Source organism: Sphaeramia orbicularis, chromosome 20, assembly GCF_902148855.1.
Source record: "Sphaeramia orbicularis chromosome 20, fSphaOr1.1, whole genome shotgun sequence".
NCBI classification, from domain to species: Eukaryota; Metazoa; Chordata; class Actinopteri; order Kurtiformes; family Apogonidae; genus Sphaeramia; species Sphaeramia orbicularis.
Genome location: NC_043976.1, coordinates 11,177,902 through 11,193,542, shown reverse-complemented (window position 1 = coordinate 11,193,542; position 15,641 = coordinate 11,177,902). Strand labels below are relative to the sequence as shown.

General features: G+C 38.9%; 1 protein-coding gene across 1 annotated transcript in view; it reads right to left on the bottom strand.

The window, feature by feature from the left end:
• Positions 1–3,105: 3,105 nt before the first annotated feature.
• malrd1 (MAM and LDL receptor class A domain containing 1) overlaps positions 3,106–15,641 on the bottom strand; it is a 97,867-nt gene continuing 85,331 nt past the window's right edge. Inside the window, exons 28-33 of the mRNA XM_030123104.1 lie at positions 13,081–13,147; positions 6,387–6,478; positions 6,141–6,237; positions 5,991–6,051; positions 3,581–3,679; positions 3,106–3,466 (exon numbers count right to left, since the gene is read on the bottom strand). Of these exons, the coding sequence (XP_029978964.1) occupies positions 3,365–3,466; positions 3,581–3,679; positions 5,991–6,051; positions 6,141–6,237; positions 6,387–6,478; positions 13,081–13,147 (518 nt within the window). The 3' untranslated portion in view covers positions 3,106–3,364. The remainder of the gene's footprint in view (positions 3,467–3,580; positions 3,680–5,990; positions 6,052–6,140; positions 6,238–6,386; positions 6,479–13,080; positions 13,148–15,641) is intronic.

Here is a 15,641-nt window from a genome sequence, read left to right as displayed (position 1 = left end):
GACCCAGAATCCACCTACAGACTCAGCAAAGGCTCCTACAATGATGGAGAGCGAGGCTGAGCAGTAATGACACTGGTGAATGTGGTCATCTAAGTCGAAAAAGTCGAAAAATTAAAGATTCATAACTTGAACTTGGACCAATATGAGGGTGTAGGAGTGAATGTTTTGTGATGGTTTTTTGATTAAGCGTGGGGGCTCAGAGATGTAAAAGCTAGAACCACAAGATTTACCTGACATTTATTACAAATGGGATGGAGACCATAAGGGCGTATCGCAGTGTTTTTCAACCTTGGGGTCGGGACCCCACATGGGGTCACCTGGAATTCAAATGGGGTCGCCTGAAATTTCTAGTAATTGATTGGTGGTGGTCAGAGGGCCGTAGGCGCGAATTGGCAGCCATGCTTCTGTCAGCCTGCCCCAGGGCAACTGTGGCTACAGATGTAGTTTACCACCACCAGAGGGAGAATGTGAGAGCGAATGAATAATGGATCCATAATGTAAAGCGCTTTGGGTGTCTAGAAAAGCACTATATAAAATCCAATCCATTATTATTATTATTATTATTATTATTATTATTATTATTATTATTAAAAAAACAACTTACTAATATAAAATATATGGTGAGTTGACAGAGACAATCACAATACATAACAGACATGACAAACGCTGAAGCTGAAACTGAAGCACTGTGGTTCTGTTTATCTTTCAAATGTTCATTGTGGTCATTTTCAGATGCTGCAGCTCTTTCATAATTCATAGTTTGAGTTCTTGTTTGTTCAGTATTAATTGTCAGCCTTGTAAATACAAGCTGGACCGACTGTACATATCCTGACCAAGGAAAATAAAATTGTCACTCTGTGCAGTAATCTACACCTGGCTTTTCTGCCTCCGTCCATAATAATATACATTATATAGACTAAATGTCATCTAAAATTAACATTTATTTGCAACATCGTAGTACAAATTATTACAGGATCAAAAACAAATGAATTTTAGCAACAAAAAAAAAATCTCTCCGTTTTTAATGTCTGGGGTCGACAGAAATTTGTGATGTTAGAATGAGGTCACGAGCCAAAAAAGGTTGAGAACCACTGGCGTATCGATTCAGAGACAGGAAAAAGAGGTTTGTTTGGTCGTTTCAGTAACTATCTGCTTTGAATAGATCACGTGAAGCGCCAGGTTGTGCGGTGAATACCAGAAGGTCACTTGTTATGGCATGTCTGATAGGACACAGGTGCAAGGTCCATGAATGAACACATGAAATAACAGGCTGGTTTTACTGTGCTGTTTATGATCCATCTGTTCTGCTGGTCTGGTACTGGAAGCTGGCGAGGCACAAACACAGCTGGAATACTGCGTGTTTATAATAGAGTTTAATTTGCAAATAAAACAGAGGCAAACAACTTTATTTGCACTTATGAGGATTAGAAAAAGGTTCACTAATGAAATCAGGACTCAGTGTGTTTTCTGCATTCGTCAGCTCCTCTGCAAACCAGAGCATCACAGGCTACACAAAATATTTCAAGCGTCCAAAATGATGATTAATGAGTCAGTATCTTTTGTCAATCGAACAAAAATACGCTTAGTTTCTTCTTAATATAATGGACTATTTCAACATTTCCTCATCTGACAAGCAGATTTGAGCAGTATCTGTGAATCTACTGACAAGTGACACTTTAAAGGAAAAGCCTGATGAGAGTGGTTTCCTCCAGGATAAGAAACCACCATCTGTAGAACTGATGAGGATGAAAACCATGTGAACCATATGCTAGTCAACAGATCTAAACCCAGATGAACATCTACGGAACATTCTGGACGGATGTGTTAGACAGCGCTCTCTAACTCCGTCATCAAAAGAAGGAAGATGTTTTGGGCGGGGATGGAGTTCATCGATCGAACAGGATTCACACTGACCTGGATAATCATCGTCATGATGTTCAGGCGCCATGCAGTGACCCATCCTGTGTGTACGTCTGAGGTTACTTCCTGAAGGCTGCAGGAGACTCAAATCAGACATTCTGCAGTTGGCTCCGATCTTTTATAAGTATAGAATGTATATAAAAGAAAAAAAAGGATGAGCAAACATCATTTCACACCAGCATGGAAGAGACTGACAGCAACTGGTCAGGTTTTCATTTAATTCCCTTGACAAGGATCTGGGATTGGACACAATATAATATATGACACGAGCAACTAAACCCTGAAAACAGACCAAAGACCAAGTGCAGAAGTCTGGTTTCCTCTCAGATAGACTGAAATGTTATTATGTCATTTTTATCCATCCATCCATCCATCCGTCCGTCCATCCACCCACACCCCACTCATCCATCCATCCACCCTCTCACCCATCCATCTATCCATCCGTCAGTCCGTCTGTCCATCCACCCCCCCACTCATCCATCCATCCATCCATCCATCCACTCACCCACTCATCCATCCATCTGTCCGTCTGTTCATCCATCCACCCCCCCACTCATCCATCCATCCATCCATCCATCCACCCACCCACCCATCCATCCCCCCACTCATCCATCCATCCATCCATCCATCCGTCCGTCCGTTCATCCATCCACCCCCCCACTCATCCATCCATCCTCCCCCGACTCATCCATCCATCCATCCACCCACTCAGCCAGCCAGCCAGCCACCCACGCATCCATCCATCCCCCCACTCACCCACTCCTCCATCCATCCGTCCGTCTGTCCATCCATCCACACCCCCCACTCATCCATCCATCCATTATCATTGAGGTTTTATTCAGACTTCACATCCATCCACTCACTCACTCACTCACCCACCCATCTGTCTGTCTGTCTGTCCATCCATCCGTCCGTCTATCCATCCATCCATCCGTCATTAATCATCATTGAGGTTTTATTCAAACTAGTTCAATAACAGAATTTCTTGTCTAAATTGTAAATTATAGCAGCTGTTATAAATGTCTGTATTAGACCAGGGTTTGCATTCTAGGCTCTTTGGTAAAGCAGATATTTACTGTGTAGGTGTTAATGCACTTTACAAGAGAATCTCATCTGTTATAAAATAGAAAAAAGAAGTCTGTTCTGAGCAGAGATAGAAACCCATGGCCGTGACCCTCTCCCTCTGGATATACACAACTCATTCTAAAATCATGAAAATACAACCAATCTTAGTTTTGTCGTTGTGACTGTTGCAGATCCCCCTAAATACTTCACTGTACCTTTAAATACATCATTACAAAATGCCCAAAGTTTCCTTCATGTTATTGTTATGGTCTCCTCTGTTTGGTACTAAGTTGATGCAAGTCAAGGGAAATCACTGAGTATTTGCACACACTGCTTGATCCAGATCTACTGCAGTATCAATAAGTTAAGTCCATCATTTTCATGCTTCGGAACTTTTGCAGTCAGCAGCATTAGCATCAGAAGGGGAGTTGTACAATGGATTGGCAAAGGACAGCTTGGAATCTTTCCAGGTCATAGTCTGCTGCAGAAAAAAAAAAAAAGCACAGACACAGGCACAAAGAGACATACATCACGTCACTGACTTCTGCACAGATAATTAGAGTAAAGGCCGAAAGGCTGAGCAGAGACATCTCACCTCCACCTCCCTCCTCCAGGGATAGACGCTAATGGAAAGCCCCCGGCCAGCGGCGCTTCTGCTGGGGTTAACGCCGGGCCTTTCATCCAGCGGCAGCGGCTGAGGGAGAGAAAAAATCATGACGACAGGCTTAAAATTAGATGAGCCTGAGTGTGTGACAGCACATGAAATGCAGGCACAATTAAATCCAGATTGACCTGTTCTGCATCTATAATTAAACCTCTAACCCCCATAAAACATATTATCATCTTTTTGAGGTGGGATAAGCACAGACTAAATAAGTGATGAAACAGATCTGACTTGGTTACGGAGATACCACTTAACACCTACAACTCTATATTTACACTCGCATCCTCCTTCGCTGGCAGTGACATGAAAGAAATATGAATAGACATGTTAATACAGTCATATGCGTACATACATTAATAGGTTTATACCATTAGCCTCGTAGCATAACTTCCTAACTTATACACAAATGAGTTAAAAACTGAGAGTGATGAGATGTGAGCCGCAGCTGTCATGACTCTTATGATGGAGATTATTGAGTATGTGTGCGTATAAAGCAAAAGTCTGTATTAAAAGCAGAATTGTCTTATATTGGACACTTTTAAGAATCCCACAGATGAATACATTATATATCGTTAGCCTCATAGCTAAATGGACAAAAGTATTGGGACACGTTGAATTCAGGTGTTTCTTTTCTAACAGGGGTCTGGGATAAAAAACACTAATGACAAATGTCAGAATATAGTTTTATACTGTGATAAATATCATATTGATTATTAATATTGATGTTTATATCTCAAATCAGCATGAACAGGACATTTTGATTGATTGATTGATTTTACAGCTGTAGCCATGATGTGTCCCAATATTTTTGTCCATATAGATTTTAAACATCAATATTTCCTTCTTCCTAAGTGAGATGTGAAGAAAGTAGATGGTTAGTTGTAGTAGAAAATTGTTTAGTCAGATGGCCCCATGACTCAATCACATGACATATTTAACACATTGTAGCGTCAGAAGTCGGTCATGTAGACCACTGGGGACAATTGCATTCGAAAGTGTGGACTTGAAACACTCTCCCACTTTTTATTTGATGTTGACAGAGGAAATACAACCGGAAATATGACGGTTTGAAACCGGAGCAAACAAACATGAATGAACATATGAAAATGAGGTGGGTCCTTTTTCAAAACGTTAAAAACTGACTGAATCTGCAGATTCTAATCCACAGATAGCATTAGCGTTACAGGTAAGGGTGAGAAAACCGGAGAAAGCGCCTATGCAAAGATATGCTTTTATGTCATATATTTGAGTATAGTTTTAATTTATTACAATTTTTATTTTATATACCTAGTATTTGGAACCAATATTCACTTTTAAAGTCTTTGAAAAAGTTCGTTAAGCATCTGTGTGTTATTTATGCAATAAATTATATGCATTTTTCAAATCAGATTTTATATTTTTTGTGTGTTTTTTGGCCTTTTGTGTTGATATAGTTTGTTAAAGTGACAAAATAGTAGACAGATGAGATAGATGAAGTTGTGCTGAAAAAAAAACGATATCAAACATGGGTGTAATAAAAATTTCTTTATATAGTATATAAAGACAAAATCAAAAGTACTCAAAAATGGCCAAAATAGACTCAGACCCCTAAGGGTTAATACAGACTTTTGCTTTATACGCACACATTCTCAATAATCTCCATCATAAGAGTCATGACAGCTGTGGCTCACATCTCATCACTCTCAGTTTTATTACAGGACGACACCTGCTTTACACCCACTCAGATAAAAATGTGTGTGTGTGCGCACGTCATTTCTAAAATATCCACAAACGAGCGAGAGTCATTATCCAAATGGAATAGCACCGACTCTATCATCTCCAGTGCTGGGATTGTTACTTTCTTTTTGTGAGGACTAACAGTAAAGCTGAAAATTGCAGGAAGCAAAGCATAAAGTGGGCAGACGTAATGAGAAACACAGGTGGAGTGTAATGCGATGCGGTGTAAAAGCATTTCTAGAGCTTACATTTTTGTGCGAGTGCATCAGAGAGCTGTTGATTAAACTGCTTATTTTTGGTGTGGTACTTTCTGCTGCTGCATTTGCTGTGATTACATGGTATTTGTAGCTGCTGTGTGTGCACTAGATTGTGTTGACGTATCACACAGAGAAGGAAAAACCTCAAAAGAGACGCAGACAAACCGCAGAATCAATTATCTTAAACCAAAAATGTAATCTAGCAGAAAGGCTCAGTGATTGCCCTCTGACCCCCCCTCTAATATTAGATCTGTTTATTGAATCAAACCAAGATGAATGTTTGAGAAATGAGATTTGTGCAGCTGAGAAACCTAATGTTGCCAGAATAAAATTTGCTAATGATTGATTGGACATTTTTGCGCGCTGACCTCTGCTCTCAAGTCCAAGGCGGGGTCATCCATCATGCCGTAGTCCATCATGTTGGGCTTTCTGTGGAACGAGCACATGCACTCATCATCACCTTCTTCATCAGTGAATGAGCCAAGGGTGTATTAGTCATTGTTGATGCCAGAACTCACATTAAGCAGCACTTTTTCTTACATAAAGCCAGAATGCAGACAGTGACTCCAGCTGTCAGCAGCAGCAGACCGATGGCGATGCCAGTGTACACAGCATCTAAACAAGAGGGAGGCTCATTCATTCTCACACAGAACGCTACCTTTAATAAACTGCAGGGACATTAAAAGGCTATGTGAGGACACTGTAAATAAATTATTGTGAGACGCTTTAATAGAGCCAAGGAGGGAGGTACATCTGTTTATTACCTAGATTGGTGTCCTCAGGTTTGGGTGCTGGGGTGGACAGAGGGGGTTTCTCTCTCACGTGGCAGCGATTTCCAGTCCATCCTTGATTACACCTGTGACGAAACACAGAGTAACACCTCAAAATGACAACAACGCCAGGGGCAATACGCCAGAAAACATCCACATCAATCAACTTTTCTTCCTTTTGTTTTATAGCAGTTGGTTTCCAGATTATATTCTTATTACCCCGCCGCCCAAAGGGGAGGCAAGGGGTATTGTTTTTGGGTACGGTTTGTTTGTATCTCTGCCAGAAGGTATTTTGTGATCACTTTGCTTTGTGTGTTTGTTTGTTTGCCTGTTTGTTTGTTTGTTAGCAACTTTACGGGAAAACTATTACAACCATCTTTACCAAATTGTACCCATAGGTAGGCCTAGGCCCTGGGACCAACCCATTAAATTTTGGGCCAAGTAGGCCAAAGTTCAAGGTCACAGCAAGGTCACAAAATCTCAAATTTTCCTATCTCTCATCATTGAGCAATTTTCGAAAATTCATAAAAAATTCAAACGACTCCGATTAGCCTCCAATTTGATCCACCCGTAACTTATAACAATATCTTGTATCTGGCACAAAATTGTTCACATCCACTGTGGAATGTGGACTCTGTGGACATTTCAATTTAACATTGAAAATCCCATTTAACACACATTTTTCATTATAACTCAACAAATATTGATTGGAATTTAATATAATTTGACATAAACATGACTGGTACCAAGCTTCAACTTCTTCTGCTGTATGGAACAACCTTGAAACTGCTTAATTTAAAAAGAAATAGTTGAACCACACATGCACACCATTCGGGGTACTTGGCGGAGGTTTGCGTTCTCTGAACACTTGTTTGTTTTTTTAACACTCCAGCAACAAAACTATTGGTTGAATTCATACCAAACTGGGTTCACAGATTGACCCAGAATAGATCTGATTACATTTCGGGAAAAGTGGGTCAAAGTTCCAATTTTTTAAAGGAATTTTAAACCCCCCCCCATTTACTTATAATGAGCCAAATTTCACATGTCTCTAGCAGCAAACCTATTGGTTGAATTCATACCAAATTGAGTTTACAGATTGCCAGGGACCCAGAATAGATGTGGTTACATTTTGGGAAAAGTAGGTCAAAGCTCAAATTTCTTGTTAATTTTTTAAATCTTTTTTTTTTCTCCCATTTACTTATAATGGGCGACATTTCAGATGTCTACAAAAACATCATTTTTTTTAAAATTTACTTCAAACTTGGCATATATATAGAGGCAATTGATATGCTGACATCAGCACATGCATAGACATGATGACATCAGCTGGATCGATGCCAAAATAAGCTAAAATAGGGGCAGGGTTTGTTGTGCCTGGCACCACTTATTCTTTATTCTTATTCAGAATCAGAATTACATTAATCTTAGGCAGAAATTGTTGGGTGTTACAGTCGCTCCTTTCAACTATAATAAAAAGTAGCAGGAAAGAAATTATCAATACAACAGAAAAAGAAAAAATATACAAATATAAAGCTCTAAATATACAAACACATGTATACAGCTCTCAATATATAACAAATACACAAATAAAAACACACAATATGTACTAGAGAATATATCAATAACATGATAATTAAAGATATATACATATAAGTGTGCTAAAATGTAGATGTGTGCAGTTATAATGATGAGGTTATAAGGTGGGGTTATTATTGGTGCAATCTTTACTACTGCAGAAACAAACTGAGACTAAAAAAAATGATATAAACTGGAGGATAAGGTTAGTGATGTCCTATAGTTTTCCTTTCACTACCAAAACAATGAAAACCCCAAGTGCCACACAAAGAACCACCAACCATGTCCAAAAAATCTATTAAAAGTACACGATGCATCGTTGCACTGGATGCCATGTTTCCTCACTATAATGAACACGGTAGTGATGTAATGCACCTCCTGCTGCTGTCAGCCAGGCTACAGAGATTAATGTGTGTTTCACTGCTGTTTGAGTAATGCTAACAAACTACAGGGAACAGCTGCTTTTATTTAATATATTCATAACATGATATTTTTGAGACTATGAAAATGTTATTTGGTCACAAACAATATGTTACAACTGCACAAAAAACATTACAGTCCTGATAACAGCAAAATATTGAATAACTGTTTGAAATCTAAATAAATAATAATGAAAATATCAATACGATGCAACTTAAATAGAATAAAACAACTACGCTGGACATTATATCTACATCTTATAGAAGTTCATTCATTAACTTCTTTTCTGGTATTATATTATACTATATATTGTATATATTATACTGATATTTTATTGATATTGGATGTGAACCTCCAAACAGCAGATATAAATGTCAAATGCTCAGTTCCGTTTGGACAATTACACATATCTAATTAGACCAGTGGTTCTTAACCTTGTTGGCAGTACTGAACCCCACCAGTTTCATATGCGCACTCACCGAACCCTTCTTTATTAAAAAATACAATATGATTTTTTTCAAATTCAGGACACAGGCATATGTTTTACTGGTGCACAAAATGAACCGTGCATTAACATCACTGTGCTCAAAGAACAAAACCAATACAGTGCATGAACTTACAACAAATTACATACCTTTTTACAAAGACATGACCTTTTTTAATACATCCACACTGTAATGGTTTTAATTTTTAACCTTATGTATTCCAATAATGAACTTATTGTATTTATGCTATTTATCATTTTTAACATTTTAACACACACCCATCACCTAATTTCCATCAGGCCACAATAATAATGAATATTTACTGCAAATCAGTGTGACTTCTGCTGTTGTGTATATGTACGAGGGCCGTTCAATAAGTTCATGGCCTCACCCAGAACAGAACAACACAGACTGATAATTTATATTTTATTTTTCAACATAATCTCCATTTACAGCAATGCACTTGGTCCATCGATGTTCAAGCATCACTATCCCATCACGAAAGAATGTAACATCCTGTATTATAACAACCAGTATTTCTGGGTGAGGCCATGAACTTATTATGAACTTATTATGAACTTATCACGTCAAACCGGTTTTCGTTTCATCTCGCTCCGAACTTTCCGAACCACGCAATTTTGACATAAAAAAAGATAATTGCATGTAGTGTATCAAAAAAAAAAAGTTCTCATTATACTCTTTCAGTATTTTTGTGATCGTCCTTTTATTACGGCACTAGTTCGGCTTTAGCGTAATACGATTTCTCCATCCGCGATGGTGCGTCAGTCGTCACATGATTGTAACTGACCAATGCGGTGACCGAAAATGTAAACAAACGCTACGCATAGCTGCCTCCGTGGTTAACAGGAAGTAGCGAAAGTCATAACAACAATGTGGAAAATACTCAATTCATCGTCAGACGAGTGGAAGAGATTATAAACACTTCCGGATGCGTTGTAGTGCTATAAGTAACAACAATACACCGCGTATACTGGATGTCAATCAGAGAAAGAGTCTCCGAAGCCGTTTGTTTACATACACGGACCTAGCCCGACACACACACCCGACTAATGAGTCGAGTGTGTGTCTTGACCTCCGCCGAACCCCTGAGACTGACTCACCAAACCCCTAGGGTTCGATCGAACCCAGGTTAAGAACCACTGAATTAGACACTTATTAAAATTTAATCAGGACATTTCACATGTTCATCTACAGCAGTGGTTCTCAATCTTTTTCTTTCAGGCCTCCCTTTGGAGGATGAAAAATCTCCAGGCCCCCTTCAACCCCAACAGCATTGTAACAGTGGTGCAATTATGTCTTTTATTAAAAGAAACATCTATGTTGTAACAATACTTTTTGTTTTTCGTTGAATAATTTGTTGTTCAAATTAAAAATAACTTTTGCTTGAACAATACAAATAAACTTAACAAGACTGCTCCCTGAGACAATATTTTTCCAAATAAAAATAGGACATGTGCAATTATCTTACAATTATGAAAATAGTTACTTTTTTAGAATAACAAACACATTTTGGTAACAAAGATGAAGATTTTAACAATATCAGAGGCTGCAATGAGCCCGTTTCCATTATACATCTCAGAACATTTAAGTGCAAACTGTACAAAAACAGAAACATTGCACATTATTTTCTTCCAGTAAAATCCTTGTCCATTCTCTGAGCCTAAACTCTTTTTCTAGTCTAGAGACAGATCACCATGGCAGTAGATTTGTTTGTTGTACGTCCCTAAAATGAGTCCAGGGTGCTCCAACACTTAAACATTAGCTCCACCTACTACATGTTCTAACCTGAGGAAAAAAAAACAAAACACCCAAGAATAATCCCATACCCCCCCCCACCCCCCCAGTAAGCCTTCACGCCCCCCAGAAACACTGATCTACAGGCTCATGAACAGAAATTCTGGTTGTATTTGAGCCGTTACTTGCTACATATTCAGAAGATTAAGAGCAAAGAGCGTTGTGTGTGCTGGAAGGAACTGAAAGTGTTTTACTGCCTTTCAACGAGGATGCACAGGATGTACTCATGTTGTGTTTCAGCTAGGGAAACCTTTTGGTAACAGATTTTATTTGCCACACTTGGGGAGAGACAGCAGATTATTTTGTTTAAGACTGAGCTGTAATCTTGAAATGAAATGTTTGATAAATGTTTGGCGTCTTGTAAACACACTGCCCGGCCAAAAAAAAAAAGTTGCACATGCAATATTTCACCACACCACCTTTGGTTTTGATTGCAGGAGGCATTCACTGACATCTGTTTAGCCAGATAATGATTATGTAGTGTCACCGTAAGGTTCATCATATTTTTTCTATCCATAGTTGGATTAATTTTTCATTATTGATGATGGAGAACCAGACCGCTGCATTAAGTCTTTATCACATCCCAAATTAGAGTCTAGACTTTATGGAGGCTAATCCGTGTCTGGAAATGATGTCTCATTCTCCTTGAACCATTCTGTCACAAAGCTGATGATCCTGAACAATCCCGGCATTCTCCAATCTTTTTGACATTAAAGACATGAGAGGACACTTCCTGCAGTTAGAGTTAAATAACCTGTTACAGATGAAACATTATTAACCACTGCACTACTGACCCATGGAAGGATCTGAACTATTCGCTTAGTTAAATCCAGTGAATATCTCCTGTGATCAAAACTAAAGGTGGCAGTAAAATATTGCATGTGTGACTTTTTTTTTTTGGCCGGGCAGTGCATATGAGGAGGTTGGACACTTTGAGTGCTTGATGCAAAAGTAAAACAATCAATAAATCTATAAATTGGTATAAATAAATATACTTCCAAAAAAAAAAAAAAAAAAACTTGACAAATTGTGCAGGATCTCTCAGCTGGACATCCGACATGGAAACAGAGCCCAGTTGCGAATAGTTTGGCTTGTCTGTTCAGCTGTATCTCTTCTCTAAACTGAGACTCTGCTCCAAGTCAACATCTGTTCAATATCAGCCCGGTTTGTGAGCGGTGCTGACCTTCTAACGTGAAACACACAGCTCTCAGCAAAGCCAGAGTGTGTCATTATCATTCAGAGGGGGCCAGGCTACATATTGTGTGACAGTCTGGCCGTGGCAGTGGGCTGTCCCTGGCCTGGTTCCCCGGTGGGTCCTGCTCAGCAGAGTGGAGGAACGTGATGCAAATACTGAACCAGAGGTGCCCTCCGATACTGGCCTCAGGTTTTGCTACAGCCGGGATTTATCAAGGCTGGAACAGAGACAGAGCTCTGTACCACACAGAGCAGTGAATGACAGCGGTACAGTTCTGTTACATAATGAGAGGAGGCAGCGGTGGCGGCGCTGCAACGGGGAATGTTGGACTGGGGAATAAATAAGGAGGGGAATCAAACACAAGGAGCTGAATGAGAACAACAAACAGAAGTAAAATATCTTTGCATGTCAGAAGCCCAGTGGTTTGTGTTTCTCTTGCCAGTGTTTCCAGCAGGACTGCATCCTTTAGTACCGTCACAGTCGCATTGACTGTGGACACTGTGCAGTTCATTCACTTCAGTTCACAGGTACAAGCCTAATGCACAACTGCCATCCATTGTGCAGAGAAGGAATCTGTCTAAAATGAAGAAAACTGAACCTCTCACAGAAGATTCACTGGTGCATAATGACGTTAGCAGATCCGGCAGACAGCCTCATAACTGTATTCTTATTTATAATAAAGCATCTCATTGCAGACATACAAAACCACTGATGCAGACAACTAGATTCATGAGCTTCCTGAAAAATCTCCAACAGAGCAAACTCAGCTTCTTTTTAAATACAGATGGTTCTATGCCAATCTAACCTACTAACTTCAGATTCAGCAGAGTAATTGGATCAAACTAACTACAGATAGTGGGGGTTTGAGTATAACTTTTGACCTGGAGAATCTGACAGTGATTCCCAGGAAACACAGCTCCCGTGGGTAAACGAAGGCAGAACCATCCTGGTTAAGCTGTGGGGGATAAGCAGATTCCCACATGCTTCATGGAGCATGTCTTTTCCAGGGAGAAAAAAAACAAGTCTGATGGGATTTCCACATTGTAAGACTCACAAAGACAGATAAAGCACATGAGGGGGAGGAGGCAGAAAAGACATGATAATTATATTAGTTGTTTATTTTGTGTGTGTTTGGACTGATTGTGTAGGTGTTTGCATACAAATACATGTTTGTGTGTATCAGGTTGCAACTCACATGCACACAGGCCCATGTCTGTCCACATGGCAAGAGCCGTGATCCATACAATACATCACAGGACAATCTGGAAATTAGAAGAAATACTCACATGACTGCATCAAAAAAGCAAATGCAAAATGGAAATTTATACTGCTTTAACTGCTATTTCAGTTAAAGCACATTTGCCCAGTTTGAAAGTAGTTAAAACAGGCATGTCATCTTTTTCAGCCTGAAATGAGCTGACTTTTTCTAAAATCACCTCACATCGAAACTCTTCAGAGTCCAATTTAATCTGAATGTGTTGAAATGAATTTAACGCATAAATACCCAGTGCTACTTCTGTGGCAGTTCCCAAATGATTTGTTCTTTATATTTAACCATTTTTAAGTGATTTATCACCATTTATGAAAATATTATCCTCTGTATTTTGCACTTTTCAGTGTAAATCATGTAGTTTCCTATATTTAATTCACTGATCATGTAGATGTTCATAAAAACTCAGAGTAAATTCAAAGGTTATTATATCAGAAAAAAACTGAAGAAAATGTGATTTTTTTCAGTAAAGACATCAATAACTGAATGTAAAAACAAGTGTCTTTATCCACTGTCATTGATCCAACTCCATGGGTTTTACTGGTGAATCAATGTTGTAGAAGATGACGGTGTTTCCATGTTCACTACAGAGCCTCTGAACGTCCAAATGGGTCATATCTGATGACCATGAAAAGAAGCCAAACTGCATTTTACACCAATAATTTATATATATTGATAGGATTAGTGGATCAACAGATATTAAACATTGGAGATGAGTAGATGCTTTTGGCCACCAGCAGCAGTTTGGGTCTTCATGGGTTAAGTTAAAGCAAATTTTCCCAATTTGACAGTGTTCAAAACCTGAATGTCATCTTTCAGCCTGAAATGTGACGACTTTTTCTAAAATCATCTTACATCAAAACTCTTCAGAGTCCAATTCAACCCGTATTTGTTGACATGAATTTAAAATCCATAAATATGGCTCAAAACAAGGAAAGTTTTCATTTCAGGGAATCTTTGTATACCATCCCCCCTTTGTTTTGTAACATACAAAATCCAGAATGGAGCTGCCACAATGTTTACCACTGTGTGAAAGAGTTCAGGCGACAGTGAGCTGGTACACATCCATCTACCGACATAATAAACACGTTGCTATTTATACACTAATGTCAAACATGGTTTTGGTTTTGTAATGTGGTGCAGACACATTTACACTTTTGGAAGGTACTTCTTTAAAGATATGTCAGTGTAATGGTTGATGACATTATCCTCTGCTTAGACGTTTAAGGCTTTTAAGTGGGTATTGTGCCAATAATTCAAGCAGCTCAGTACACTACTACTAGCAGAAAAACATAAAAAAGCCCTAGCAAAGAAAACATTAAAGAGATTTACAATGACCCCTTCACTGTCTCTTTGCTGGAATAGATACAGAAGAATGCTCAAGCATGTTGCTACTCTGACTTGCGAACATTAAATCTACAAATGATGCTTCTGTGGGAAGCAGAGTGTCAACCATTAACCTCTGCAGATCATGTAGCATGTGCAATAGACCACAAATATTGTTACTGAGACTTTTTTCTCATCCCCTGCATCGTGTGATGAGTGTTATGCCTCCATAGGTTGTGAGAAGGTTATCGGGGTTGCCTGTTTTATCCTCATTACGTTGGAAAAACACCGTTAGGGGCCTTTGGCTTCATGCTCAGCTCTTGACAAAGTGACTGTGGGCTGGCACTGAACGCCGGCTAAAGGGCAGGTTTTGTTTTAGTCATGAAGATGCAGGAAAGAGGAGGATTTAATCGTTTTTGGCAGGATGTGCAGACCTTTGAGGTGCACTTTGGAAGCAAAACAGCCGCATGTGAAAATGTCCTGGGAGTCACTGCTATGACTGGCAATGAGCAGGTATGAAGGATGTCCTGGCAACACTTAAGTCGCAACTGACTAAGTGACATAGAAGAGCATGTTAAGGAGAAAATTAAAAGAATATGGACTCAAAATATATCAAAACTCTGGATTTTTTATGTACCCTAAAAGTGGATGAAGATTGCAAAAGCAGAACCGTGCACTAAATATCAGTTTAACATCAATGCATTAACCCATAAAGACCCAAACATCCACTAGCAACCAAAATCATTCACTGATATAAAATGTTTAATAACTGTTGATCCACCAATCCTATCAATAAATGTAAATAATTGGTGTAAAATGCAGTTTGTCATCTTTTCATGGTCATCAGATAAGACCCATTTGGACGCTCAGAGGCTCCGTAGTGAACGTGGAAACACCGTCATCTTCTACAACATTGATTCACCAGTAAAACCCACGAAGATTGATCAGTGACAGTGGATGGACACACTTATTTTATGTTCAGTTAAAGACATATTTTGCAGAAAAAAATAATCTTTTTCTTCAGTTTTCTCTGTTTTGAATATAATAACCCTCAACATCTAAATTATCAGTACATTAAGTACAGGAAATTACCTGATTTTCACTTAAAAATACAAAATACATAGGATATTACTAGAGCAAATGCTGATAAATTACTTAAG